The sequence below is a fragment of the Alnus glutinosa genome, chromosome 8 (assembly GCF_958979055.1).
Source record: "Alnus glutinosa chromosome 8, dhAlnGlut1.1, whole genome shotgun sequence".
In the NCBI taxonomy this organism is placed as follows: Eukaryota; Viridiplantae; Streptophyta; class Magnoliopsida; order Fagales; family Betulaceae; genus Alnus; species Alnus glutinosa.
Genome location: NC_084893.1, coordinates 11,721,907 through 11,747,833, shown reverse-complemented (window position 1 = coordinate 11,747,833; position 25,927 = coordinate 11,721,907). Strand labels below are relative to the sequence as shown.

Here is a 25,927-nt window from a genome sequence, read left to right as displayed (position 1 = left end):
GGGCTGTAGCGGCTGCCCGTGACCACACCATTCAACAGCGCAGCACAAGTACTTCGTCTTTTTTCACTGAAATCTGACCCCGAAAACCACCAAAAGCCCGACGTTAACTCTTATGGTCTCTAAGTAAATGGCAGCAGCCATCCCAACGAGGACTCTATGGGGTTATCGCCTGATTCACTCTTCATGCTCTTTCTCTCACAAGCCCCGACTTTTGACATCCCTCTTCACTGTAAGTCCCAATTTTTCTCGAGAAATTTTAATCTGGGTATGTACTAAATGTCCAAAAGACGTGTCAGTTTTGGTTTGTTTGGTCGAATTATGTGAGTGTATTTGGGTAAATTTTGTTCTAATGATTGTTTTGATCGGTTTTGCCATGTGGGTATTCCGTTTTGTTGGTCCGTGTATATAACATTTATAATTTTCTTATTAGTTTTGATTTATTTTTGGTAGTTTTTGAGTGTGAGAAGTGGGGTTTTGCATTTATCAGATTTTTTTTTTTTTGATGAATAAGTGATCAATTTTTTTACTAACAACCATCGAAGTACGGTCAACAATTCAACAAAGAACATTTATCATTTATCAGGTTTTTTCTGATGAAAGGGTTATAAATTATGTGTTTCTTTGGCAAAATTTGTGAATTTTAGACTCGGGCATGGAAAGGTTTCCTTTATCCATTCCAGAAGTTGTTTTTAATTCTTTGTTTTGTATCTGGTCTCAGTTCTTGATCATATGCATCAACTCGTGGTATTGTGTAGTGTGTAGCAATTGTTTTGGACTCTTATAACCAAACAAAAAAGATGAGAAGCTGTTTTGGACTCTGCGTGTTAGTTTGTTACTTTTCCTTTCTTTATGATTGTTGTTATGTTTGAAGCATCAGTTATGGACTTATCTGTGGAAATGTGAAATGCAATGAGTCGTGTGTCTTATGCAAGATCTATGCAGGAAAGATTGAGAAATTTTTTAGGGTGCATAGAGTCCATTTAATGCTTTTTCTCTACGAGACTTATGCAGTAATGTCATTGCAAATCCTGTAGTGTAAATCTGTTTTACATGCTTTTGCTGTATCCTGAAGGTCTATCCTGAACTGCGAAAATGTTTAAAAGAATCTTTGATCTTGTGATTTTTTTTACAATTATTTATTTATATTTTGTATATTTTGGGAAGAAATTAGTTTAATATTAAAAACCTATGTGTTTGTATTGAGACAGTCTTAGTGAGTTGAAGCTATCCCTCCAATCTTGTTATGCTCTTTTGGCCAAGATCATATGATGATATGATATGATATTTCATGTTAATTGCAGAAGAGACCATATCACTTTCAAGCTGATCCCACCTATACTGCATATAGAACGTCACCTCGGATTCCTTGTGTTATGGCTTCCTCAGTGGTTGGGAGAAGAGCTCATTTTTCAACACAATCATTATCTACAAATGAGCCTGTTGTTTCTGTTGACTGGCTCCATGCTAACCTCAAGGAGCCTGATCTCAAGGTTCCTGCTTTGGCTTGTTCCTACAGTTTTTCTTGCCTTTTTGTGGAATGTGGAAATGATCTGAATCTATGTGTATATAAAGATACATCCATGCTAACATGTGTTAATGTGCATAGATGCACACAACTCTCTCTCTCTCTCTCTCTCTCTCTCTCCCTCCCTCCCTTTCTACCATAATAGGATATGGGAGATCATATCACATGCAATATTGGGGGGGGGGGGGGGGGGGGGGGGTTGTGGGGGGGCGCGCAATTATGCACAAAAATGTCAAGGAGTGCACAGATGAACTAGGTAGAGCTTATTATCTTCTGAAAGGCTGAGTTTTCTGTTGGATATCCCCGAGAGGGGTCTAAATAAACACTTTTTCTCAATTTCACCTCTACTGATACATTTTCTAACATCCATTGCCTTGGTAAAAGTTGCTTACAGAGGTTTTCTTAATTTTTAATATACTCTGAAAATACTTTGGAATGTTGAGATGTAAAATTTTATATGATTCTGTCATGATTACACTTATTAATTTGCATCATTTTTATATTTAATTCAATCTAGTTTAGCAGATAAGAAAATCTGCTAGGATCTGTGTTGTATTGTTGTTTTATCTTTTGGCTACAAATTTTTTGATAATTACAAGGAATAGATTTAGAAGTTGTTTCAGTAGAATACCACCCAAATTGTATAATTTGCGTGTCTTGGATTGTAAATCCTACAACTTAGCAAATTCAAACTTGAATCTGACTTAATAGAATCTGTCTGATCTGTGGTTCAGATTGGGTTCTGATTATTCCTCATGAGATTAATATTGGATATACCTTTACGCGCACACACATGCATATTGCCCTACATATTTAAGGTACTTAGCAAAAATATCATGTGTGCAATCCTTGGACTACCGCTTGGCCCATCTATTTCCTTTAATTCTCATGGATGGTTATAGTCCCAATTAATTTTGAGGCAAATTCTGAATCTTTGCGGGTTGCGACTGGCCCAAAAGGTCAGCAGTGGGGATATACTTAAAGTCGATTTGGAATTTGATTTGCTAGCAGTCATCGATAACATATATAGAAACGCGAACTCCCTAAGGAAAAAATTAATCAACTAAAATACCCTAAAATGATTCTAGAGCCAAATTTTTAGATATCGTTGTAACTAGTTGGATAGTTGGGGGCTGGCGATAGGGTGTGCTCGTGCTAAAGAAGCTTGGCGGTTAGCTCCTCTGTGCTTATTGTGGTGTATTTGGAGGGAACGGAATGCGCGGCTCTTTGAAGATGTAGAGACATCTATGGTGGAGCTACGGAAGCGGTTGCTCAATATGTTATATATTTGGATAGCATCCCATCATAGTTTGAATGTGTTTACTTATGTAGACTTTTTAAAATTATTTTATGTCCGTCCCTTTTAGGGGTTCTCTTGTATACTTCCCGTGTATAAGGGTTGCGCCCCTCTGCGCTTTTTTATAAATTGCAATTACTTATAAAAAAAAAAAAAAAAAACTCCCAACATATATTCACACTGTATTTCTTATATCCTACTTATATGCATATTATGTTTCTTAGTCTGAACTTCTTATTTATAATAATTAAAAACCATATCATCATTATTTTACTAAAAAAAATTATTAATTCAATTATTACTTCACTTACAAAATATTGATGTAAATAGCAATTTTTGTAGGGCTCTAGATGCGAAGCCTATGCTCTAATACTAGTTATAATAAACTGATGTGATTGCTGAAACTGTTCAGATATTAGTAACTTTTGGCGTGTATATTTACGGAGAACAGTAAGCTTTGCATTTACGGAATGTCAACCTCACTACACCCCTCCATATACAAGCCCCAGAACCAAGCTTAGTACTAAAAGTTAGTAATTTTCATATATTTCTTCTATTCAGGTGTTGGATGCATCTTGGTACATGCCAGATGAGCAGAGGAATCCAATTCAAGAGTATCAGGTATTTGCTAAGATTATGTTAAAATCACTTTGAAAAAAGTGTTTGATAGATTTTCGTCATCTGGGTTCTGAACAAATTTTGGTATATGGTAACATTGAGATATGCACCCTACATCCTTTCTGTAAGATTTTATGTCTGTTGTACTTTTTCTGCCTCAGCCCTGATCCATTTTCCTCAATTGATATCTTTCCAATAGGTTGCTCATATTCCTGGTGCCCTTTTCTTCGATGTAGATGGGATAGCAGACCGAACTACAAATGTGAGATGGTTTCTTGTTTCCCATATTTTTATACACGTCCATACAAAACTTACATACATATGTACACACCTAAATATCTGATATTTATATATTTATATTTCTACATATGTATGTATGTATGTAGATTCACATATCGAGTAATATACACACTTTTCTGTTGAGATACATTCATGAACTATAAAAAATTAATAGTTAAAGACCTAATTGCCCCTTCCCAACAATTGAAATGAATCACAATGTGTGTCTTGGTCAGGCAGCATAGTACCAATAGAAAAAAGATTATTGACTTTGCCTGGAGCATGCATTGTTGCTGTTCCTCTTGTGCTTCATGTGGAACCCAGGAGGTTGTCAGGGTTTGGATTGTTTTGTGCTGTAACAGTAATTGTTGTATATTGTAACATTTAGAGTGAAAGAAATCAGCATCTTTTCGAGGACTACGAGTCTAATGTGCTACAATTAAAATCCTCCTTGAGATCTTTTTTAGATTGGGCTGTTACTTTTGTTCCTAATTTTTCTTCCTCTAATCTTGTAGATGTTAACTTTTTAGATTTTCGACCCCAATATACTTTTGTTTTGTACGAGGGCTTTGCTTCTTCTTCTAATAAATTATTATTCATTAAAAAAAATGATATTGACTTATAGTAATGAGCCATTCTAGTGAAATGGTAAGTAAAAGTCATTACGATAAAAAAGAAAAACAGTAATTGTTGTATATCTAATTTTTATGGTAAATCTCTAGGGAAAGCCTTTGTGAGAATTCCTTTAAGGAAAAGGCATTTGAAGGAAGAAATGTTGTTTGGTGTAGATATTTGATCAAAAGTGCTTTTACAAACTCAATTGAGACCAAAAAGGAAAAAAGAAAAACCTTAGTGTAGATATTTGCCACTTTTATTGCTCTAATTCCAAAGAAGTCTAGGGCTTTGGATCTTAAAGATTTTTGGCCTATTAATTTCGTAAGTGGAGTTTACAAGATCATTGCAAAAGTTCTTGTGAATAAACTGAGAAGGGTTTTGGGGAAGGTTATCTCGAAACCTCAAAATGATTTTGTGAAAGGTAGGCAAATCCTTGATTCAGTTCTTATAGCAAATGAGTGCCTGGAGAGTCGTATCAAATCCGGTGAACCAGGGTTGCTTTGCAGTTGGATATTGAGATGGCATATGATCATGTCAACTGGGATTTTTTATTTTATATGTTGAGAAGATGTAGTTTTGGAGAGAAATGGTGTTCTTAGATAGTGCATTGCATCTCTTCGATGCATTTTTGTCTTGGTGAATGGCACCTCATTTGGTTTCTTTAGTAGCTCTTGTGGGCTAAGATAGGGTGATCCTCGGCCTCTCCTTTTGTTTGTCATTGTGATGGAAGCCCTAAGTAAGTTGCTCACGACTACTGTTCATAAAGGTCTCCTATCAGGCTTCTTTGTGGGTTGTGGAAGCTTCGAGGTGGTTAACATTTCTCATCTGTTGTTCGTGGACGATACACTGGTTTTTTGTGGGGTTAATCTTGACCATCTTTATTATCTACGTGTGTTGTTCTTATGCTTTAAAGCTGTCTTAGGTTTAAAGATTAATTTGGCTAAGTCTGTTTTGGTTCCTGTGGGTTGTGTGAATAATGTGGATGGTTTGGCTGGCATTTTGGATTGTGGGGTTTTCTCTTTACCTTTAAAGTATCTTGACCTTCCGTTGGGGGCCTATTTTCAGGCCAAGTTCATATGGGATGGTGTTGTTGGAAAGATTGAGAGGCTGTTGGCTATCTGGAAGTAGATGTATCTGTCCAAGGGTGGTAGGGTTACTTTTATAAAGAGCACTCTTTCCAATCTTCCTACGTACTTCTTATCTCTTTTCCCTATTCCTGCCAATTTGGCTAAAATCGTATAGAGAAGCTCCATGGAAATTTCTTATGGGGAGGTTTAGGTGAAGAGTTCAAATATCACCTGGTTAGTTGATTCAATGTGTTCTCCCCTATTTCTGAAGGTGGCTTGGGCATTCGGAGTTTGAGGATTTTCAACAGGGCTCTTTTAGGAAAATGGTTGTGGCGTTATGTGCATGAGAGAGAGGCTTGGTAAAAATCTATTGTGGATGCAAAGTATGGTATTGCATGGGTCAGGTGGTGCTCCTTAGATCCCCCTGAGTCTCACCGAGTGGGGGTTTGGAAGAACATAAGGAAGGGGTTGAGTTTGTTTTGTAATCATACCAGATTTATTTTGGGAAATGGGTACTGGATCAAATTTTGGGATGATGTGTGGTGTAGATGGATGTCCCTCAAGGAAGCTTTCCCGGTTTTGTATGGCATAGCTCGTGATAAGGATGTGCTCGTTGCAGCTCACTTGGTTTTGGAAAGTGGTTCCTTTCAGTGGGATGTTAGCTTTATTCGAGCGGCTCACGACTGGGAGGTGGACGTCTTGGCTTTCTTTTGCACCTTATTGTATTCCATTAAAGTGGGAAGTGAAGGGAAAGACTAGCTTTGGTGGTCTCCTTCTCACAAAGGGAACTTTAATGTTAGATCTTTCTGTAAGGTCTTTGCTTGCAAAGAGGTAGTTTATTTCCCCTGGAAAAGTATTTGGCGGACCTAGGTTCATTTTTTTTCGCTTGGTTGGCGGCGCTAGGGAAGATCCTTACCTTGGATAATCTTAGAAAGAGGCGTGTCATTGTGATTAATTGGTGTATGTGCAAAATGAATGGGTAGTTTGTGGATCACCTTCTTCTTTATTGTGAGGTTGCACGTGCTTTATGGAATGATATTTTCAGCCGCTTCAATCTGTTTTGGGTTATGCCTCTTCGGATGGTAGATTTATTCGCTTGCTGGTGGACGGGTGATCGCTCTCGGAGTGCTGTTATGTGAAAGATAGTTCCTTCTTGCCTTTTGTGGTGCTTGTGGAGAGAATGAAATGATAGAAATTTTGAGGACAAATGAAGGACGATTGATGAGCTTACTAGTTTTTTCTTTTTTTCTTTGTTCTGTTGGACTGTTATGTTCCTAGCTCCATTAGTGATTAGCTTTAATGATTTTCTTGTTTTTTTTTCTTCTACTTCTTAGATGCTTCTCTTGTATACTCTCTGTATACTTGACTCTTTTAATGATATTACTCTTATTGAAAAAAAAAAAAGAAAAAAAAGAGGAGACGGAAGTGAAGAGAAATCCACATTCTAATTGAGAAATTTTAGAATTAGAGGTGAATTTTTTTGTTTGCAATCTAAATCAGATTTATTATCAAATATTTTGTGATGATTAAAGAATAGGTTGTTTTCAGTTAAAGAAAAGTGTTAAAATAGAGATAAAAAGTAGTTGTCTATCTCTTCACTTAAGTGAATATATATCCTTTCATGATCACTTTGAAAAGCTATCTTCGGTATCTTTGGCCAAATGGGCTTCTGGAGAAGCTTCCCTAAAATTTTAGCCGGGAAGTGCTTGTGGAGAGCCAGCAGAGTGCTGGCTAAATTACTGTCCTCTTCCATGGATTTTTGAAAAATGTATTTAATTTGCACCTTCTGAAGCTATTTTCAGTTGGATTTTGTTCCTTATGTGCTTCTTGAAAATAAAGGACTATAAGAGACATCTTCGTTTATTACATGATAATTTCTTCAGTTGACCAGTAAATAAATTGAATATATAAGAGAACATATATTCTATGAGAATTTAAAGAATATGTTTGAGCAAATAATTTCCAATTCCCTAAACTTCACTAGACCAGCTTGTAATAATCTAATGATTTTGTTTTGAAGAAGGAAGCTTTTGTAGGTGGGTGTGCTATTGTGCCATTCATACCCCACCTTTTTTATTTATCTTGTATGCATTTCCCTTTTTCCCCCTGTTTATAATATAGAATTGGTGACTTGTATCAGTTGCCTCACATGTTGCCATCCGGGGATGCTTTTGCTGCGGCTGTTTCCGCTCTTGGCATCGAGAACAAAGATGAGTTGGTTGTTTATGATGGGAAGGGGATTTTTAGTGCCGCTCGAGTCTGGTGGTATGTTGTGGCATTGATAATAAAAGTTCAACTTCACTGGAATCAATGTCTCATGTTTTGGCTGTTAATCATAAACTGATACATTTCATTTTCTATTCTAATAATAAGGATGTTCCGAGTATTTGGGCATGACAGAGTTTGGGTGTTAGATGGAGGCCTGCCAAGATGGCGTGCATCTGGATACGATGTTGAATCTAGTGCTTCTAGTGATGCTATTGTGAAAGCTAGTGCTGCCAGTGAGGCGATAGAGAAAGTTTATCAGGGACAGGCGGTAAGTTCATAACTGATTCAATTAGTCTCAGATTTCTCTTCTGTTGGTTCCTTATTGTGTGGGATGGAAAACTAAAATATTGAAGTGTGTAGTAGTTTAGGTTTTAGTTTCTCCATGCTTATGGTAATTCATTGTTTTGTGAATAATTTTTTTACCCTAAATATTGAGGAAAATTCTGTATATGTTATACGGTTTCATATTTACTTGGGGTTCTAAGAGCTACCTTATAAATCTAATAGCTTCTTACTTTTGTGCTTTTGAAAAATGAGCTAAAAAATTGTTTTTGTGGTAAATTTGTCTTCAATTGGGAATTGTTTTTGGAGAAGAAAATTTTATCATTCAATCACTTGAACTGGAGCAAGTAGCAAGGCTAGGATTTCAAAGGCAAATGTTGCAGGAAGGTAGGTGCTAAAGTATGTTGCTATTTCATAGCCATTTTGCTAAGTAGGCCGGTTGTGCATTTTTGTTTTTGAAAGAGATCTCTTTCTTGTGTTTACTTTTATAGTATGGATTAGAGAAGAAGATTTCCACGGGAAATTCTTTATTTTTTACTGCCAACTAGGTTATGTAAAATAATACTGTTTCTGTAATTTTGTTCCATAGCTTAATGTAAATAACATTATTTAGTAGGAAAGGAATTAGAAATTTTGACTTAGAGGTTGATACAGGTGTATTTTTTCGTGAGAAATTTTTTTTCCTTGCCTTTTTGAAGCTTCAATATTCTTTGCTGGCATATGGTATCAGATTGTTATATACCATATCAGGTCCCCACTTGATTGATCATTGTTTTTTTTTTTTTTTTTTTTTTTTTTTTTTTTTTTTTCTGTCTAATATTTTATTCATCTTTTGTACTGTTTGAGTATACTTTTGCAATCTTCTTGTTAGTCATTCCAATGAAGTGCATTATTCTTCTGCAGATTGGGCCAATTACATTTCACATAAAATTTCAGCCGCATCTTGTCTGGACCCTTGAGCAGGTTAGGTTACTCTTATCTTAATCCGCACTGTTTTAGTAATAAAATTAAGATTATGTCTCATTTTCGTTTCCAAAAGTGGTAGTTGACTATGATCAGGTTTTCCAAGCTGATTTATTATGACAAATGAATGCAAAGTATGTCTGTGGTTTTAGTTAATAGTATGATGCCTGATCATGGGCCCATAGCATGCTTGCATGTGAATGTGTTGTATGTCACGTGCATTCTAAAGGGTCATATGAGTTATTTATTATAGTAAAATGCCTTAAAGCCGACTTCAATGTATAAAATATACTAAATTAATGAGAATGTGATATAAATCCATTATGCATGGACATTATACCTGTTCTGTCGATGTAACTAGAGAATTCCAAGTGCAAAAGTTAGTGACTTATTTTCTATGGAAGCAAGTTTGGTCTCAGCAAGTATGGGCAGAAGTTTCCTAGGTAAGTTAGGTTCTGATTTCAATATTCCTAACTACATTTTTTCTCTGGATATTCCAGGTTAAAAAGAACATCGAGGAAAGGACTCACCAACACATAGATGCCCGATCAAAGGCCAGGTAGCCAATATTCTTCTTCTTCTTCTTCTTTCTTTTCTTCTTTTTTCATTTTTTCATTTTTTATTTTTTATTTTTTATTTTTTATTTTTTATTTTTTATTTTTTATTTTTATTTATTTTATTTTTTTTGTATTTCTTTTAATTTATGAATATGATGGCTTCACCCAGAGAAAGTAATACATGTGAAATTTTGTGCAATATTGACTGTGGTTCTTGTGTTGTTGGTTTGAAAAACTTGTGGTTGTTTTTCAGCATTTAGTTTGTTTATTGTTTCCTTCCCTTTTCCTCATAAATTTCTCATCCTTGTCCTTGTATTTTCTTTTAGTAGTTTTTATTTGTTGCCAATAAAATGACAAGAAGCTTGATAACAAATAGATAAGAAGCTCCTGTCTATGCTAAACGTACCAAGTTCTAGGTAAACACTACGTAGCAATTGGTCAAACATGCACTAATTCTGTAAGCCAAATTAGATTGGCAATCGTTGACTAACAAAATGTGTGTCAATATAATCTAAATCTGATATTTATATCATGAAGAGTTCCTGTTTACGGGCTGAGCAATCCAGGCCTTGTATGTTCATATGACTTTTGAATGCTCTATGAAATTGGTTCTTTGGCCAGTTTGGTGGCTAGGTGAATAATTGGAATATTTTAGATCAGGAACTTTACAGGCAAATTAGAATTCAAGCTTGATTCCATCTATTTCGTTTGCTTTGACGTAGTTTGCTTGATTCTAATTGCTAAACCTGAGCAACATCTGGATATGAATGGATATGTCCAACTCACAAGCCCATGATTGTTGTAGCCTAGTTTGTAGAGGATGGCCAAGGCTGGTCCAGACTTCACTGTGTTAAATTGTCAAGAAAGTGATTTCTAGTTGTAAATATAATTTTGAGTGCTTTCCAGAATGCATATTTCTAGTAGAACATTCTTGGATTTGATGGAGATATAATCTTCTTGCAGGTTTGATGGATCTGCAGCAGAGCCTCGAAAGGGGATAAGAAGTGGTCATGTACCTGGCAGCAAGTGCATTCCTTTTGCCCAGGTGAGAGATCAAATTGTTGTAAGGTGTCTATTGTATTGTGATGACCTGAAGAATCACAGATAGCTTACCAAACTGTTACATTGAATCCATTTATTTTCCCAGGTTGCATTGAATTTAGCTTTACTTCAAATGTTGTTTGATCCATGGTTTTCGTGGTTTAGTTACTCCCACATTGTTCCTGACTTCGAAGTCTAAATAAATTTCTTGATTCATGATGGTAACGATTGGTTGTGTTTAGGTAGGTTTAAGAAGTACTTAGTCTGCACACTGTCAAGTGGTGCCTTTTCTGGTGTAAGTATATGTGCAACCTTGTGTGACCATATGATTATTTTGGACAGAGACAAAGGGGTATAAGCTACAAAGTTCTCACTTCATTGTGTTTAATGACATCGAGTAGGTGTTTAAGATATTTTTAGTTTTTATCATACTCTTTTTTTTCTTTTTTTTTTTGATGAATAATAATTTCATAGAAAGAAAAGGGCAAAACTCTCATACACGAAAAGTATACAAGAGAGCTGCATACCGTAGAGGCTACTACAATCTAAAAAATAAATAAAAAATACCAGATTCTCTGAGACCAAATTAAGAAGGGAGCTTTATGTTGGGTCTGGTTCGGCGAGGCCTAGTGGCGCCGTAGATGTTGCAGGTTCCCGTGCAGATAGTGCCGGAATCTCAGATTTCAGCCTCTTCTTCTCTTGTGATGGCGTGACACTGATGGGGGACCCCCCTAATCAGTGATAAGTTTTCTTCGGCATGGATTTCTTAGCCCCCAGTCACCAGCAATCTTGGGTCTAAGCGCGGTAGCTTTAGGTATGGTCCCTCCTTCATCCGCTCCTACAGTTATTTCTAGGTTGGATCCTGGAAGGCCTTGGGCTTCTGATTTGAGGGCAAAAGGGACCTCTAACCTAGTGTCTACCCCCCAAAAGGTTAAGGGCAGAAGGGAGCTTCTAAATTTAGAATGCTCCATTAATTATGAGGCGAAGGGGCTTCCCTTAGGCGGGGGAAAGGCAAGTCTCAGGTTGTCTAGCACTGACGGCGTCGAGGGAATTTGGGTTTTACTGTTTTGTGGGATTTGGGATTGTGGGCTTGTCGGGTTTTGGGTTTGTGGGGTTTGGGTTTGAGGGCTTCGTTTGGAGCCTATGTGTATGCTGCTTGTGTACAATGGGGCGCTTTACGCTTTTTAATAAATTATTATTCATAAAAAGAAAAAAAACATTTTTTTTTTTTTATAAGTAAATGAAAATTTTTATAAAAAGCGTAAGGCGCCCTTCTAAGTACATTGGAAGTATACACAAGGAAACACCTAAGAAGGCAAAGAAAAACGAATAAGAAAATCAGAGAAACTAATAGACACGGGTGACAAAAAAGCCTCCGTCCAAAGATACAACATAAGAAAAAACGAAGCAACAATATCCTCCATAGAATTCTCCAAGTCTTCAAAACACCTAATATTTCTCTCCTTCCAAACACACCAAAGAATGCAAATAGGCACCATCTTCCAAACTACAGCACTTCTTGACCTACCTGCCTTCCACCAACAAGCAAATAAATCTACAACTCTCCTAGGCATAACCCAAGACAGACCAAACCGAGAAAAGACATGATTCCACAAAGTAGATGCCACATCACAATGAAGAAGAAGGTGGTCTACAGTTTCTCCATCTCTTTTGCACAAATAGCATCTATCCACAATGATGATCTTTCGCTTCCTGAGATTATCCGCTGTAAGAATCTTTTCAAGGGCTGCCGACCACTCGAAGAAAGCCGCCCTCGGAGGAGCCTGAGTCCTCCACACACTCTTCCAAGGGAAATGACTACCCTCACAACCGGCCAAAGAGCTGAAATAGGACTTCACCTTGAACACCCCTTTCTTAGAAGGGACCCACCTAAGCCTATCAGCACGATCTCTACTCACCGTGGCTAAATGCAACACATGATAGAAAGATGCAAATACACCCACTTCCCAGTCATGCGCCTCTCTAACAAAGCTCACATTCCATTGGATAGATCCGCCCAAAACCTCCATATTATCCGCAACAGAAGCATCCTTCATCCGAGCAATACCAAACAGAACAAGAAAAGCTTCCTTCAACACCCTATACCCGCACCACAGATCATGCCAAAATTTTGTTCTAGCTCCATTCCCCACTTCCAATCTAGAGAGACCAGAGAACCTCCCCCCCCATTTCCTGATATTCTTCCACAGCCCCACCCCATGAGCACCTACAGGCTCGCGGGAACACCACCCACCCCACAAACTACCAAACTTGGCATCCACCGCAACTCTCCACCAAGCTTCTCTCTCTATTCCATATCGCCACAACCATTTACCCAACAAAGCTTGGTTGAACAACAAGAAGTTCCGAATACCCAACCCTCCATCTGAAATTGGGGAACAGACTTTCGACCACTTCACCAAGTGAACTATAGATTCTTCACCCAATCCACCCCAAAGAAAATCCCTTTGTAGCTTCTCTAATCGAGCAGCAACACTCCTCGGGAGATGGAACAGAGACAAAATAAGTAGGCACATTTGCAAGAGTACTCTTAATAAGGGTTACTCTACCACCCTTAGAGAGATACAACCTTTTCCAACTAGCCAAACGATGTTCAATCTTCTCAACGACCCCGTCCCAAATATGCGTAGACTTATAGGAATATTTACAATAATCCTAAAAAAACCATTTACAATAACCAAATCACAAAGAGATCTCATAAATGAGGATTTTGAAAAAGCACATTGGAGTCACTATCCCCAAAGAGACGCTGATTCCTTTATCTTCAAATGCTCCACATTAAGAGAGCATCATTAACTTTCCAGATTACCACTTTGGAGTGCTGCCCTTGAAATTTCCAACAATGAAGAAGCTCTAGGATGTTACTAGGCATGACCCAAGAAACCCCGAAAATGTTTTTAGTATTATTATTATTTTATAAGAAATCGAAATATCATTAATAGCATAAGGCGCCCTCATGTACACAGGAAGTAGAGAAGCCGCCTACGTAGAAGGGGCAAAAAGAACCATGAATTCATGAAAACTAATTACTAAAGGAGAAACATAAATAGTTGTCAAAGATACAAAGTATTTAAGAAAAAATATTTCAACTCCTCCAAAGACCTCTCGCGGTTCTCAAATGTTAAGAACTAAATGCTAGAGATCAGCAAAGTTTCCTCCTTCTTACAAAGGCAACACCAGTTACTTAGATGGAAACCCCTCCTTTTAAGGTTATCCGTCGTGAGGATCCTACCCACGTAGGAAGAAAGCAATGCGAGGAGGGGCCTTTACCTTCCAATTAATTTTCTAAGGGAATGAACTATGCTCACCTGATTATAGCATATTATAATTGCTCTTCATTGCAAATTTGTGGCGGCTAGGAGTCCACATGGATTTGGAGAAAGCTTATGATCACGTGAATTGGGATTTCCTCCTTTACATGCTTTAGTGGTGTGGGTTTGGGGAGAGGTGGAGAGAATGGATTAAATTTTGCATTTCTACGGTAAAATTTTCCATTTTGGTTAATGGTGTCCCTTCTGGTTTCTTTCAGAGCTCGCGGGGGATTAGGCAAGGTGATCCTCTTTCTCCTCTGCTGTTTGTGGTGGTTATGGAAGTGCTTAGCAGGATGTTGAATGCGGCTATGCTCCAAGGCTTACTTTCAGGCTTCTCAGTGGGCTTCAGGGGTAATGAAGCTTTAGTGGTGAATCATTTATTGTTTGCGGATGATACCTTAATTTTTTGTAGAGCACAGGTCGAACATGTTCGAAATTTGAGGTGTACCTTCTTATGTTTCGAAGCAGTGTCAGGGTTGAGGATCAATTTAGGCAAATCCGAATTGGTCCCTATTGGCGAGGTGGAAGATGTAGAGTCTTTGGCACATATTCTGGGTTGTAGAATTGGGTCTCTGCCGATGACTTATTTGGATATGCCGTTGGGGGGGGGGGGGTGTTCAAATCTATTTCTATTTGAAATGGGGTTATTGAGAAGGTGGAACGAAGGTTGGCTAGTTAGAAGAAACTTTATTTGTCCAGGGGTGGAAGGGTGACTTTGATTCACAATACTCTTTCTAGCATTCCTACTTATTACTTATCTCTGTTCCCTATTCCTGTGAGTGTAGCTAAGAAACTGGAGTGGCTTCAAAGGGAGTTTCTGTGGAGTGGTTATTTAGTTAATTGGCATTGAGTCTGTACTCCAATTAAGGCTGGTGGATTGGGTGTTCGTAATGTTGTTAATTTTAATCAAGCCTTATTGGGGAAATGGATTTGGAGGTTCTCTCAGGAGTGCGATGCTTTGTGGAGATCGGTGATTGAGGTGAAGTATGAGAGTGTGAGAGGAGGTTGGTGTTCCTTACTAGTTACGGGGCCTTATGGTGTCAGTGTTTGGAAGTTTATTCGAAGGGGGTGGGATAGTGTTGCCAAGTTTTTGCGGTTTGAGGTGGGTGATGGGTCTCATATTCGCTTTTGGCATGATCTTTGGTGTGGGGACAAGCCTCTCAAGCTCTATTATCCAGCTTTGTACTCTATTGCGCGTTCTCCTGATGCTTGGGTGATGGATAATTTGTCTGTGGTAGGAAGCGTGATTCATTGGAATGTTCTCTTTACGCGTTATGCTCAGGATTGGGAGGTGGAGATGGTGATGTCCTTCTTTGATCAGTTATACTCTACTCGGGTTCGGTATGGGGAGGTTGATAGCGTGGTGTGGAATCTTTCCAAGAGGAGGAATTTTGAGGTGAAGACTTTCTACAAAGCTTTAGTGTGTCACGAGGCGGCCTCTTTTCCTTGGAATGGTATTTGGCGTGTTAAAGTTCCGAAGCGGGTGGCCTTTTTTGTTTGGACAGCGGTTTTAGGAAAGATCTTAACTCATGACAATTTACGTAGGCGTGGTATTGTGGTGGTAGAGTAGTGTGTTATGTGTAAGAAGCATGGGGAGTCCGTTGATCACCTCCTTCTTCATTGTGATGTGGCACGGGTTGTTTGGAGTTTTTTTTATAGCTTGTTTGGGGTGGAGTGGGTTATGCCTAGTAGTGTGTTGGATTTATTGACTGGTTGGGGCACTGTGCTGAGTCATGGTCCTGGTTTCCGTATTTGGAAGCAGGTTCCTTTATGTGTTTTGTGGGGCTTGTGGCGTAAGAGAAATTCTAGGCTTTTTGAGGATGTGGAGGTTTCGGTTGGGGTTCTTTGTAGAAATGTGCTTAATATGTTATATCTTTGGGTGTCGGCGCATAGCCCGGGTAGTATGTTGTTCGCTGACTTTTTACTTTCTTGTTCTTTTATTTCCTCTGTATAGGGGCTTCTTTTGTATACTTCCTGTGTACTAGGGTTGCGCCCCTTTGCGCTTTTTAATGAAATCTTACTTATAAAAAAAAAAAACATACTCCACTTCTCCCGAATTTTACAATGATCTTGTATAGCACTGCTGACTGCAACGGTTATGCCAAACCTAATATATTGGATCACACAGTCCTACTTTGAAAACCAGAAACTTTAGCCTCAAGTCAGTCTAAATAGGGAATACCTTATATGGCAGATTATTTTGAGTGCCTTTATGTGAACTCTTAAGGGAAATAAGATAGAACATTAATGATTCAAGAATTTGAAGAGGCTATGCCGATTGAATCTAAATGTAAACATTGAACTGCATCAGTTATATGGATGAATCTCAAGGGATTGTGCGACTTAAAATTTTGATCTTTTCTGCTTAAAACATGAGATGCAATCACTGACAGGGAGAGAACATAATGGATGTATATCAAATCGTTGATCCAGTTAAAGAAAAAAAGAAATATTATGTAAAAGAAGAGAGTCTGGTTGAGGATCTGACTGCAGTCTGGACATGTTGGAATTTGACAGGAGGGACTAGTTCTGAGTTTAGAATCTCTATGGTGTAATGGCCTTTGTTTGGTTTTTCAAAATTTCTTTTAGTCTCACTCTGTGTGTGTGTGCGCGTGTGAGGCATAAAACTGTTATGTGGCACTTCTGCATACTTCAGGACATGAGATTGAAGAGAGTATGGTTGAGGATCTGACTGCAGTCTGGACATGTTGGAATTTGACAGGAGGGACTACTTCTGAGTTTAGAATCTCTATGGTGTAATGGCCTTTGTTCGGTTTTTCAAAATTTCTTTTAGTCTCACTCTGTGTGTGTGTGTGGCATAAAACTGTTATGTGGCACTTCTGCATACTTCAGGACATGAGATCCAACATAGTAGATGTTGGGATTTGGATTGGCTTTGCTGATTTTGTGGCCATTGAATCTGGCATAATATTTTTCATGAGATTAAGAGAATTATCTTGAGAATGCCTTACTGACTAACTTTTCAAAAAAAGAAAAAAATCATAAAAAAAACTTTCCAAAACAGGAAAAGAAAAATCTTGATAGTGCCTGATTAAGGTGATGTGAAAAGCAAAAAGTTGGAAGAAAAATGCACTTGTTTCAACGGTTAAGAGCTATTTAACTTGTGAAGGAGAGTCCAGCTTAGGGTAGGATTGTGATTTGGGTATCTTTATTATGTAAGGACAGAATTAGGTACTTTGATCATGTTTCTTCAATGTTTGAAAGAAAAGTCTGAATTGGGCATGATTGCATTCTCAGGATCTTTTAAATTTGAAGAGTTTGACTTTCACCAAGTTTCTTGACATATGATTTAGAGTCATCATCTTAGCTGTTTCTGCACAGAATATGGAAGCACTATTGGATGAGGAAACTCTTTTTTTGGTGTTTTTTTTTTTTTGGGGGGGGGGGGGGGGGGGGTGGCGGGCGCGACCCGAGGTATAAAGTTTTTAGTAGGTTCTTACCAGGCTTTGTTGTGCCTGCTTCATTTGATCCAAATCCATTAAGAGTTATGCAACATAAACAAGCTGTTTGTCAACATCTATGGTGTTTATTTGTAGGTGTTGGATGCTTCCCAGACACTCTTGCCTGCAGATGAGCTAAAGAGGCGATATGGTCAAGAAGGTAAGGATTTTTTTTTTGCTTAATTTTTCTTTCCTAACATTGATTCTATTCTTGTGAAAAAATTTATACTTAATTTTAGGAGCTGTGAAATACCTCACTGAACTTAATTGAGAAGAATTCCTATTTGCATGTTAATTTCATGTTGATTTGAAACCCCAAGAGGTAGCTCAATCAACTGGGAACCACGCCTCATGAAGTAGAGGTTATTAGTTTAAATCTCCCCCTCTTCCCTTAAAACTAATTACTTATTAAAAAATAAAAATAAAAATAAAATAAAATTTGTATAAAAACAAATATAGAATGAATATAATATTGTCGGATTAGCCACATGGGACACATAAAACTCTCGAGTATGAACATGCGGATATGAGATATGCATATACGTATATGTATGTGTATATATACCAGGATTTTATATAGCTTAAAATGTGTACGTATAATCATTTGAGATCGTGTAACGTAGATCACCACACAGTGTATGTGTGATTGTAAGTTAATTAAGTTTAGGAGTTCGTAAAAGAATTGAAATTAGTGGAAAAGATTATAAAGTTTTTTTTGATAAGTAAGAAATTAATCTCATTAAAAGCGTAAAATGCCCCTTAGTACATTAGGAGTATACAAAGGAAACACCTAAATAGAACGAGAAAAGCGAAGAAGAAAATCATCAAAACTAAATGACAAAGGGTGCACATAAGCCGTAGTCCAAAGGTATAAAGTATGGTAAAACGAGGATAAAATCTCCTCCAAGGTACTTCCCAAATCCTCAAAACTCCTAATGTTCATTTCCCTCCATAAACACCAAAAGATACAGATAGGCGTCATTTTCCACACCACAACACTCCTTGGCCTTCCAGAGGACCAACAAGCAAGCAAATCGATAACCCGCATTACCCAAGGCATCTTGAAACGATTGAAGAGAGTACTCCACGAAGCAAAAGCCACGTCGCAGTGAAGAAGAAGATGATCCATGGACTCCTCAGTTTTCTTGCACATATAGTATCTATTATCACGATAACATGCCGCTTCCTGAGATTGTCCAAGGTAAAGATCTTACCAAGAGTTGTTGACCACGAAAATAAAGCCGCCCTTGAAGGAGCCCGAGCCAAACACTTTTCTAAGGAAAGCGACTACCTCCTGAACAAGCCAAGCAGTAAAAAAAGGACTTGAACTTGAACAAACCTTTTTTGGAGGAGACCCACCTCAACTTGTCTTCGCTACCTCTACGCACTTTAACTAAATGGAGCGCTTGGAGAAAGGAAGCAAAAACATCCACCTCCCAATTGTGAGCCTCCCTTGTAAAACTCATGTTCCACTGGTTGGAACTGCCCAAAACTTCTAAATTATCAGCAACAGAGGCGTCCTTCACACGAACAATACCAAATAAGGCTGGAAAAGCTACCTTAAGAGTCATGTCCCCACACCACAAATCATGCCAAAAGCTGATCTTGGTACCATCCCCCACAACAAATCTAGTGTAGCTTGAGAAGGAATCCCAACCTTTTTTGATGTTCTTCCACACCCCCACCCCAAAGGGTCCTGCCGGCTCAAGAGAGCACCAGCCTATTTGGAGTCCACCACTACTCTCCACCACGCATCTCTCTCAATCCTATAGCGCCACAACCATTTATCTAGCAAAGCGCAATTGAACATCCTCAAATTTCTTATCCACAACCCTCCTTCAAAGATCGGAGAGCAAACCTTAGCCCAGCTAACCAGGTGATATTCAAATTCTTTGCCTAACCCTCACCATAAAAAGTTTCGTTGGACCTTCTCAATTCGATTGGCCACACTAGCAGGAATGGGAATGTGGGTAGATTGGAAAGGGTGCTCTTGATAAGGGTAACCCTGCCATCTTTAGACAAATACAACGTTTTCCAATTGGCCAACCGGCGCTCCATCAATTATAAAGTTCCTTTAGCTGTTTGGATTTTTGGAAGGAAAGGAAAATTAAAGTATTTAAGGAGTGGAAAGGAATCTGATTATACCAATATTGCTATTATATCCTTTTCTAAAATGTTAAAAGAGTTTTGTTTTGTATATAGAAAGGTATTTTCAAAGGAAAGCACTGTTAAGTGCTTTTCCCTTCCTTGGGGTTCCGCCCAAAAGTGGGCAGAACCAGAATGGTGGCTTTGAGAGGAATGTGATGGAAAGCCATTATTTCATTCCTCTCCCAAATGGCATCATGAGGGAATGGTGGTTTCCCTCTCCATTTTGTTCCCTTGGATTCCCCCTATTCAAATGGGGGCTTAAAGTTCATGCAGGCTAGCAGTTACCTATTTTTTAATGGATGTAAAAGTGACTATGAAACAGTTATATTTGCTTCATATCAATGTCGTTTGTCTCTCTTCCACTTGTTGCATGACATGATAATGTTAGTCATTTCATTATTTTAGAAGATTTTTATCCCTTGTGGGTGAGAGAGAGGGAGAGTGAGAAAAGACCCTCGGCTCCCCATCAATAAGCTTATGTTCTCTTTCTCATGTGACATGTTATTTTATGATTATCAATTTATCGTGCCTAAAGATAAATGTTTTTAGATGAATCAAAATATACAAAAAGTAATGAGTGCAAACACAAAGCTAGCAGTTAAGGCTGCATACTAACCACTCAATCATGCTCTATTAACTCCTATTGAAAACATAAGATGGAAGGTTCAAAATAAAGCTTATTATTTTATTTGGATTGAACTCTTAAACTTGATGCAGCCAAGAAGTCTGCACCTCACATCATTCATTGTGGCTTGAAGTATTCCTGCTTCATTTCTAATTCTTCTATTACAGATTCTGGCATTCCTTTTTCACCATATACGATACATGATTGCTACCAAGCTAGTGGTTTTTTTGTAAATGTAGTGACTGGCGCTAGTAAATTACTAAAGATAGACATGACATTTTACATACAATCCTATGATCCAAAATTGCAATTTTCACAACCAAGTACCCAAGAGAGAGAAGGGAAGGGGGGGGGGGGGGGGGGGGGGTGGATGTGAGAGGGAAGGTGGGAAAGAGAGAGAGAAGAAAACAAAACCGAAGTTAGGAGTGGTGGTAGAATGATGGATATAGCAATTCTTTTTTTTTTTTTGGGGGGGGGGGGGGTGGGGGACAATCAAGGGATGAGAGAGAGAGAGAGAGAGAAAACATAACAAAACAAAATTTCCAAGCAGTGAAGGTAGAATGATGGGCAAGTAACATAGTGGACCAAAGCTCAGCAATTCCTTAGTCACATGGCAATACAAAATATTCTTTTTCTATTTTTTTTCAAGTAATCGAAATTTTATAAAAAACGCAAAGACGCAACTCCAGTACACATGCAGAAAGTATATTGACACCTATTTAGAAGAGGAAAAAAGATGAAGAAAACATTGAAAATCAAGCACATAAGAAAGTCTAAAGCAATTGTTCAGAGGTAAAAGAGTATTTAAGAAGAAATCCTTTAGTTCCACTACCGTCTTCTTGCGGTTTTCAAAACTTCTATCATTCATTTTCCTCCAAAGACACCACGAAAGGCTAGAGGACACCATTTTCCACATTGCTGCACTTTGAAGACTGTCATGTCATGTAACACCTCTGTCCCACATTGGGAAGATGAGAAGTAGCCCACATAAAGGGTGGTTTATAAAAATAGTCATAAGTGTTAAATCTCACATTGCCTAGTTACTAGGTGAAACTAGGCTTTATAAGGGATTTTAGAGAAGATCCAAATTGACTAGTCGTTTTGGGGTGATAGCACAGATGTGGCTGGCGTTTTTCCTTGGGTCGTTACAAACGGTATTAGAGCCATCTGGTAACGTCATGTGGTACTAGAACATTGCATGGCGTGGCCCTGACGAGGATGTCGAAGGTTTAAGGGGGAGTTTGTAACACCCTTGTTCCACATGGGAAGATGAGTAGTCCACACAAAGTGGTTTATAAAGATAGTCATGAGTACTAAGTCCTACATTGCTTAATTTTTTTTTTTTTTTTATGAGTAAGGGAAAATTCATTAAAAGCGCAAAAAGCGATCAAGTACGCAGGGAGTATACAGGAACGACAACTAAGAAGAAGTGGAAAACAATACAAGAAAATCATGATAATTAATCACTATAGGGACAAAGAACACAGCCATCCAAGAATACAAAGAAAGAAAGAAAAAAGAAATGAGCTCCTCAATGGTTCTTTCTTTATCTTCGAATTGTCTATCGTTGCGCTCCCTCCATAAGCACCATAAGAGGCAACAAGGGATCATCTTCCACACAACCGCACTCTAAGAGCGACCACCCGTCCACCAACAAGCAAATAGATCTACCACCTGACGAGGCATAACCCAAGACAGATTGAAACAACTAAAAATGCCATTCCAAAGAACGCAAGCGACCTCACAATGTAGGAGTAGATGATCCACAGACTCCCCATTCTTTTTACACATGCAATATCTATCAATCACAATGACTTGCCTCTTTCTAAGATTGTCCAAAGTAAGGATCTTCCCTAAAGTTGCCACCCAAGCGAAAAAAAAAAAAAAAAAAGAGCTACTTTTAAAGGAACCTTGGTCCGCCAAATACTTTTCCAGGGAAAATGAGTTGTCTCCTTGTAAGCAAGAATCTTATAGAAATATCTAACACAAACTTCCCTTTGCGTGAAGAGACCACCAAAGCTTGTCTTCCCCATCACGAGCACGTCTGATAGAATACAATAAGGTAAAGAAGGAAGCCAAGCCATTCACCTCCCAATCGTGGGCTGCTCGAATGAACCTGACATCCCACTGAAAAGATCCGTTCTCCAGAATCACATGGGCTGCAACGAGCGAGTTCTTGTTGCAAGCAATGTCATACAAACCTAGAAAAGCTTCCTTAAGGGGCATCTCTTCGCACCACACATCATCTCAGAATCTGATCCTGGATCCATCTCCCAGAACAAGTCTAGTATGGCTACTAAATAAGCTCCACCCCTTCCTGATGTTCTTCCAAAGCCTTATTCCGAGAGACCCAGGGGGATCTAAAGAACACCAACCAACCCAAGTAAAACCGTACTTAGCATCCACAACTGATCTCCACAAGGCCTCTCTCTCATGCTCATAACGCCACAACCACTTCCCTAATAAAGCATACATTGCTTAATTACTAGATGAAAATGGGTTTTATAAGGGATTCTAGGGAGGCTCCGAATTGAATAGTTGTTTTAGGGTGATATCATAGATGTGGCTAGCACTTTTTCCTGGCTCGTTACATATAATCCTCTAATTAGCAAAAAGGTCTACTACTTGTCTAGGCATAACCCATGATAGCCTAAAATGACTGAAAATCACACTCTACAAGGCCCTAGCGACCTTACAATGGAGAAGAAGATGATTCACAATCTCTCCACTCTTACACATACAACACCAATCGACCACCAAAGCATGATGCTTCTTAAGATTATTCAAAGTGAGGATCTTCCCTAAGGTGGCCGACCTAGCAAAGAACTCTGCTCTTAAGAAAACCTTACTCTGCTAAATACTCCTCCAAGGGAAGGGAGAACCATCATGAGGGACAAGGATGTTGTAAAACGATCAAATGTCGAACAATCTTCTCTTGAAGGGGGCTAAACAAAGTTTGTCTTCACCTTCATATCTAAATCTAAAGGAATGCAATAAATTAAAAAATGATGCAAAGCATCCACCTCAAGAAACCCTGCATCCTAGAAAACTTGCCAAACCATCAACATTATTGACATTGCCCACATGAACCAATTCTGACTTAACTAGGTTAATCCTCAAACCGAAGACAACTTCAAAGAATAAAAATAAGGCATGTAGATAGCGAAGGTGGTCTAGATTAGCCCTACAGAAAATCAAGGTATTATCCACAAACAAGAGATGTGATATATTAATCCCACCAAAGTTCCTAGACCCCACAGAAAAGCCTAAAATAAGGCCCCCATTAACGGTGGCTGAAAGCATTTTACTTAAAGTCTCTATGATGATGACAAACAACAAGAAAGACAAAGGATGTCCTTGTATCAAACCACAAAAGCTACTGAAGAATTCGAAAGGATTCCGATTCACCAAAATAGAAAAGTGCACCAAAGAGATACAGTGTGCTATCCAAGAATGCTATTTCTTCCCAAAATCGAACCTCAACAAATACAATAAGAATTCCCGATTGATATGATCATTTATTGAAAGTCCTTAAGATCAATAGCTCTGGATTTTTTTGGAACGAGAGCAATGAAAGTAACATTAAGACTTTTCAAACTTTGCTTTTGGCATGAAAATCATGGAACACCCCCATAACATCTGCTTTGATCACATCCTAGCAAACTTGGAAGAATGCCATAGTAAAACTATCAGGGCCTTGCGCCTTTTCACTATTCATACCGTTCACCACCTCAAGGACCTCACTTTCCTCAAACGATCTTCTACCCAAGAAGCCTCCCCATCAATGGAATCAAAAGTAAGGCCATCCAACTTAGGCCGCCAATTAAACGGTTCAATAAACAATCTATCATAGAATTGCACAATGTGATCCCTAATCTCAGTTTGGTCAGAAGAAACCGAGCAATTTACCAACAAAGACTCAATGAAGTTCTTTCTCCTATTCGAATTGGCCACTCAATGGAAAAACTTCGTGCTTGTCACCTCGTTTTAACCATTGCATCCTTGACTTATGCCTCTAGCTCATCTCCTCCAATAAGATAGCCCTCTCCAAATCATTAATAACTTTGTTTTTCCTCAACTTCTCTTCGCACATAAAGCTCTCTCCTCCAAGCCATCAAGAATAATTCATCCAGAAGAATCTTTATATGGGTGTCCACATTACCAAACAGTTGTTTATTTCAGACTCTTAAATCAACTTTCAAGGCCTTAAGTTTACAAGCCAAAATGAAGCTCGGGGAGGCTTGAAAATGATAAGAAGTCCACCACTGTTTCATCCTATTCACAAAACATTCAGCCTTTAACCATATGTTCTCAACTTAAAAGTATCTTCTGCCACTCTGAACATCGCCACAATCAAGGAGAATGGGAAACTGTTTTGAACAAAGTCTAGGCAACCTTTTTTGAGACAACTCAGGAAACTTGGCTCCTAATCCAGAGAGACAAGTAACCTACAGTACAAGATTTTCTGAAACCATCATGTTTTGCATTTCCATATTTTCAACGTATGAATTGTGTCAATCTATCACTTTAATAAGATTCTTCCTTCTTTTTTCTTTGTTTTATTGCTAGGTATCAATTTAAACGCTTTGAGTAGTTTGAACGATGTGCTTCACCACGTACATTTCATACAAGCCCTTGACATTGTAATTAGATAAGCGTAATGTTGACAATATGTGATTAGAAATGGTATATATGATAGTGCGGAAGATTAGAAGTTTCATAATTTTAATAGAAGTATGTTAACTGAATTTCCTTTGAAATCCAATGAAATGAGTGGTGGACCAAATGTTAGAGGTTAAATATTTTGTCATGATTCCAAGAATAAGCTTAAAGACATATTTTGGCTTAATATAGACCAAGCTACCATTTTCTTTTTTTTTGGCTTCTGATTAATTGCAATAATGCCATGCGTATGTTTTCATGGAAGCGTAGGGGTAAATTGGCCATTGGTAACTTATTGTCAACTTGATTTTGTTATATGAGGATTCTAATCCCAAACTCTTCTGCAGGCATCTCTTTGGAAAGCCCTGTTGTAACTTCATGTGGCACAGGGGTAACTGCATGCGTCATTGCATTGGTCTCTCTCTCTCTCTCTCATTTATTTCTATTCAATTAGTACAAAACAATCCAAAATGAATGATAAGATGATAAAGTAGCCAGGTGCCTATACTTGCCCAAAAAAATAATCAGATGCCCACAGAGCTAGTTTTCTGTTGGGAAATACTTGTGTCAGTAATGGTACACACCCACATTTTTATTTTACTGTGGATGTTGTACTATCAATCAATCTTGGGATCCGCCTACGTTTCAAAAAAAATAATAAATAATTTGAGGGCTGATCAACAGTGCCACATCAGCAAAATGAGATAAAAATTGTAGTATATAACATTTCTCTACTTGCATTGGCAATAGAATCACCTTGGCAACAGAAAAGGTCTCATCAATGCATACGTTTTGAATAGGTGATGCTTATGTTTTTCAGGGTCTACACCGACTTGGTAAGCCTGATGTTGCAGTCTATGATGGATCTTGGACTGAATGGGGGGCACACCCTGAGACACCTGTTGACACTTCGTAAATGTCTATCACAGTATTGGAAGCTTACCAGAAGCATGAGGCGCATGAGGTTTGACATACTCAGATTGTGACGAAGGAGTGTATCTAAAACAGTTAAATATCACCAAGTTTGATGACTTATATTATTGAATTGCAGTTTGTGTTTCTTTCTAAAATCCCATCGCATGATGTTGAAACAAAAGCATGCTGGAGGAGACCGGCCAGTATGACACACAAGATTGAAATGATGGAATTGCTTAGTTTTCAGTAATTCCAGTTTTCTGGTTGATGAA

At 38.2% G+C, this 25,927-nt stretch overlaps 1 protein-coding gene across 1 annotated transcript; it reads left to right on the top strand.

The window, feature by feature from the left end:
• LOC133874881 (thiosulfate/3-mercaptopyruvate sulfurtransferase 2-like) lies at positions 1–25,927 on the top strand. Its single transcript, XM_062312769.1, has 12 exons — positions 1–229; positions 1,302–1,490; positions 3,384–3,443; positions 3,640–3,702; positions 7,542–7,666; positions 7,775–7,937; positions 8,855–8,914; positions 9,415–9,473; positions 10,435–10,516; positions 17,402–17,465; positions 25,088–25,155; positions 25,561–25,927. The coding sequence occupies exons 1-12, from the start codon at positions 128–130 to the stop codon at positions 25,654–25,656; spliced, it is 1,131 nt and encodes a 376-aa protein (XP_062168753.1). The 5' UTR covers positions 1–127; the 3' UTR covers positions 25,657–25,927.